The following is a 4,123-nucleotide window of genomic DNA, read 5'->3' on the forward strand; positions in this document are numbered from 1 at the left end:
CCACCCCGGCACCCCGCCGCACAAGACCTTTCGCAAGCTGCGGCTCTTCGACACCCCGCACACCCCCAAGGTGAGAGGACGCTGCGGCCCGGGTCCCCCGCGCCCGCCTAGCCTTTTAAAAAGGCGGAGGCGCCGGGAGTTGGCGTTGCCAATTTGGGTTACATAACCACCCGGCCGCACCCCCGCTCGCTCTCCTGCGCTACAACAAAAAATTGGCAGCTCCTCTTTTTGGCCCTGCCCAGAAGTTGTCCGTTAAGATTATGTAACTGAACAATGGGTCTCGTCTGGAACTTCTTCATGTTTCAAAAGGGCTGATCGGTACCGTCCAGGTGGCTGACGATTGAACGCCCGCCGTGCAGGGGCCGTCCCGAGCATGTCAGCCGGGAGTGTGGCACCGATAACGTGGTTTGGAAGGATGCTGGAGTGGTGCTGCCCGGCCACCTGACACTCCCGAGCGCCGTAGCCATATGGTGTCTTTTAAATGCAGTGATGGGTCCTGTAATTTGGGCGGCGCTCGCAGGAGTTCGGTTAAAATGATTTTCATGCGCTTATCGTTTCGTGTCAAGTGGCCTTCCAGAGGAAAGTTTGATGGAGAGAGGGAGGGAGAGAGCGCTTCTATTGGAAGAGAAAATGCTGGCCTTCCCAACATTTACAATCTTAAAGATTTGTAAATTACCCAGGGTAGCACATAAGCCTCTTTACAGACACAATGTTCATTGGATAAACGTTTGTTTACACCCTTGGGTTTGTAGTGCCCGAGATTGGTAGGCCTAAGTGTGATGATTAGGTACATCCAACTGTTAAAAACCATCATTGGGATTGTTGCTTGGACCTTTATGCGTTCGTATTGTCGATAATGTGTCATAAAGGTGTTCAGTACCTCTATTGAGTGGCAAGAGTTTACAGATTACCACTTGTAGAACTTTAAAAGTAGCAGATTTTAGCTTGGACACTTAAAGAAATTAAGTATCGCATTTGTAAGATTAACATGCATGGAAAATGTACCTTTTTAAGTGAGTGTCAGTACCTTTAGACATAAGCCTCAGGAAGACAGTGTGATTTGGAGCTTTGCTCTTCATTAGCAGACTTAACCAAGGCAAAGAAAGATCCCTCTGGAAGTGAGAGGAGGACCCCAGCGGAGGTGGCTTTCAGAGCCCTATTTAGGTGGGGAGGGGTTGGGGGAGAGGAGCTCTTATGGGGCTCTCTGACTGCTATTTTTAAATGGATTTGAAAGGGTTTGTTAACTTTTAGTCACTAGAATGAACTTAATTTTAGTATGCATTCATACTGTTTTTAGGTCTAGGGACCTATTTTCCTTGGCTATCTTATTCCGAAAAGGTGGTTAGTATCCAGCTTCAGGCTCCTTAGCTAACCACTTTATTTTGCTTGAAATACTATAACAAAGGCTTGTGTGTTGCTTTGAGGAGGCTGTCTATAGGACTTAGATCCTAAAAACTATTTTTACTCTCTTAGAGTTTGCTCTCCAAAGCTCGAGGAATCGATTCCAGCTCTGTTAAACTCCGAGGTTGTTCTCTATTCATGGATACAGAAAAATCAGGAAAAAGGGAATTTGACATTCGACAGACTCCTCAAGTGAACATTAATCCTTTTACTCCAGATTCTGTGTTACTTCATTCTTCAGGACAATGTCGGAGAAGAAAGAGAACATACTGGAATGAGTAAGTTAGTTATTATTCAATAGTTTGGTTCCCCAGCCATCCAGAATTGGTTTTGATATACTTATCAAAATTTAATTTCACCTGAATCACGTGAAATTTTATGCTCTGAAATTTTTCTCTATTACTAGCACATACTTCTCAACAGAGATAGGTGGGAAGTAAGCAGCAGAAAAAGAGTGGTGTGAGAAAGGAAGGAATAAAAAGCCAAGATAGCTTGTAGGAAATCTGCTGGTGTTAAAAATGAGGCAGGCAGACAGTTGATTTGGAAAGGCTTTAATTTTGATATGTGTAGTGTTGGATTCTGGTTAATGAGCATATCTCAGCAGGGACATTTTCATCAGCAGACCTGCATCTTGTGATTACAAAATTAAATGCTTGCTTTTCTGTTTTTATTCATTAAAATTTTATTTTGCTGTCCACGTATCAGATAAAGTTTTGGATCTCTAGCTGATGTATCTTTAAGATTTGTTGATGGAAAAATACATAATATTTTTTAGTTCCTGTGGTGAAGACATGGAAGCCAGTGATTATGAGTTTGAAGATGAAACAAGACCTGCTAAAGTAAATAGCTTTGCATTTTCTTTCTTTTACTTCTGAAATTTGATTTTCTACTTTTAACAATTTACCGTATATACCTGTTAAATAAGCATTAAAACATACAACGGTGCTCAAATTTCACACACAGTGCTATTACCATAGCAAAAAAACCATATTCATATCTTTGTATTATGTATATGGATATACTTTTTATTACAGAGAATTACAATTACTGAAAGCAATATGAAGTCACGGTATACAACAGAATTTCATGAGCTAGAGAAAATTGGCTCTGGAGAATTTGGTTCTGTATTTAAGTGTGTGAAGAGGCTGGATGGATGCATTTATGCCATTAAGCGATCAAAAAAGCCATTGGCCGGCTCTGTTGATGAGTATGTATTTAAAATTTTGTCTTTTGCTATCTTGTTCCCTATGATGTTACAAACATTAAGGTTTTAGGTGATCAAGCACTGAATTTAATTAACTCTAACATTTGAGAAGTTATGATTTATTCCTTTTTGTACCATTAGTTCTAATCATATTTGGTAAAATAATATAAGTAGTCTGATTTTGGAATCTAACTTAAATTTCTTAATTTTAGTAGGATCCATGAATTCACAGTAAAATAGAGTTTCATCTTTACTATTCCTAGGTCTAAAAAGTTTTCTTCTTTCTTTAATATTCTTTAATAGAAGACTTTGGAAAAATCTGTCAGTCTTAATTCCCTCTCTTTTAAGCAAGTTTTTCAGCGTGATGATACATACAGAAGTCAAGTTTTTTTAATGAAGTTTTAGATAAATTAATTCAGTTTATGCCTGAATAAAATTGATTTATCGTTCTATTAATCTCAAATTTCTCTTAGGCAGAACGCTTTGAGAGAAGTATATGCTCATGCAGTGCTTGGACAACATTCTCATGTAGTTCGCTATTTCTCTGCATGGGCAGAAGATGATCATATGCTTATACAGAATGAATATTGCAATGGTGAGTAATGTAATGGTTCCCTTGTAAACTTATGAACTCAGACGAATGAACTTTTTTTTTATCTAAAAGTCTTGCTCTAATTCTGTCACTTTTATCTCGTAAATTTAAAGTCAGAAGCCTAATGTGAATTTCAAGTGCAAGTAATGCCTACCTGGGTGTTAAATAAAGATTGGAAACCTTGTCTTTTCTACCTCAGTAGTAGAACAGTGCAAATTATTCATATGCTAGTTAACTCAAACTGATCTAGAGAGGACACTGGTCTTGCCTTGCATATTTTGGTATTCTTAGAACCTAGTATAGTGTATGTGGGATATAGTAGTTAATAACACAGGCTTTCTGCATTTAGCCTTTCCATTTCATTTTATGAGCTGCTAAGATTGATATTCATTACAAAGAAAATAACAGTGACTTTCTATTGATCTAAACGCAGCCATTCGTTGAAGGCATTCTATAATCTTGCCCTACTCCCATCTAACCAACCTAGTTTACTACTAGAATGCACTAAATCTTTTCTATTAAGAAAATTGTTCTCCCGCTGGTCCTCCTTCCTTCTTTTTTCTCCCAAGACAAACAAAAAAAGGATACATAGAGGTTTTACTTTGGATCTGTGTATAGCTTTTACTTGGAGCAAGTCCTTCAAGGGCCAACTTGAGTGGTTCCTCCTAAACCTTTACCAAAATCCTAGTCTCGATTCTGATTCTTATAGACATGTTATTAAATAACCAAATCTTAATATATAATGGATTTCTATTTCTGTGTATCTTCTGTGAATATTAGAGAACTTAGAATTTAGCGAAAACTTGAGGTGAGAGCAAAGATATTATTTTTGATTCTCATTTTTTCCTTAAGATCAGCCATGCCGTAGCTTGTGAATAAATAAGTGGTGTAGATGTGGGTTCAGGTTTTAAAAACAGTGAACAAAA

The 4,123-nt window shown here is 38.3% G+C and overlaps 1 protein-coding gene across 1 annotated transcript in view; it reads left to right on the forward strand.

The window, feature by feature from the left end:
* The window catches only part of WEE1 (WEE1 G2 checkpoint kinase), a 13,866-nt gene that overhangs the window by 979 nt on the left and 8,764 nt on the right, over positions 1-4,123 (forward strand). The window contains exons 2-6 of the mRNA XM_011377243.2: positions 1-70; positions 1,474-1,679; positions 2,177-2,240; positions 2,436-2,608; positions 3,079-3,200. Of these exons, the coding sequence (XP_011375545.1) occupies positions 1-70; positions 1,474-1,679; positions 2,177-2,240; positions 2,436-2,608; positions 3,079-3,200 (635 nt within the window). The remainder of the gene's footprint in view (positions 71-1,473; positions 1,680-2,176; positions 2,241-2,435; positions 2,609-3,078; positions 3,201-4,123) is intronic.

The sequence above is a fragment of the Pteropus vampyrus genome, unplaced genomic scaffold, assembly GCF_000151845.1.
Source record: "Pteropus vampyrus isolate Shadow unplaced genomic scaffold, Pvam_2.0 Scaffold307, whole genome shotgun sequence".
NCBI classification, from domain to species: domain Eukaryota; kingdom Metazoa; phylum Chordata; class Mammalia; order Chiroptera; family Pteropodidae; genus Pteropus; species Pteropus vampyrus.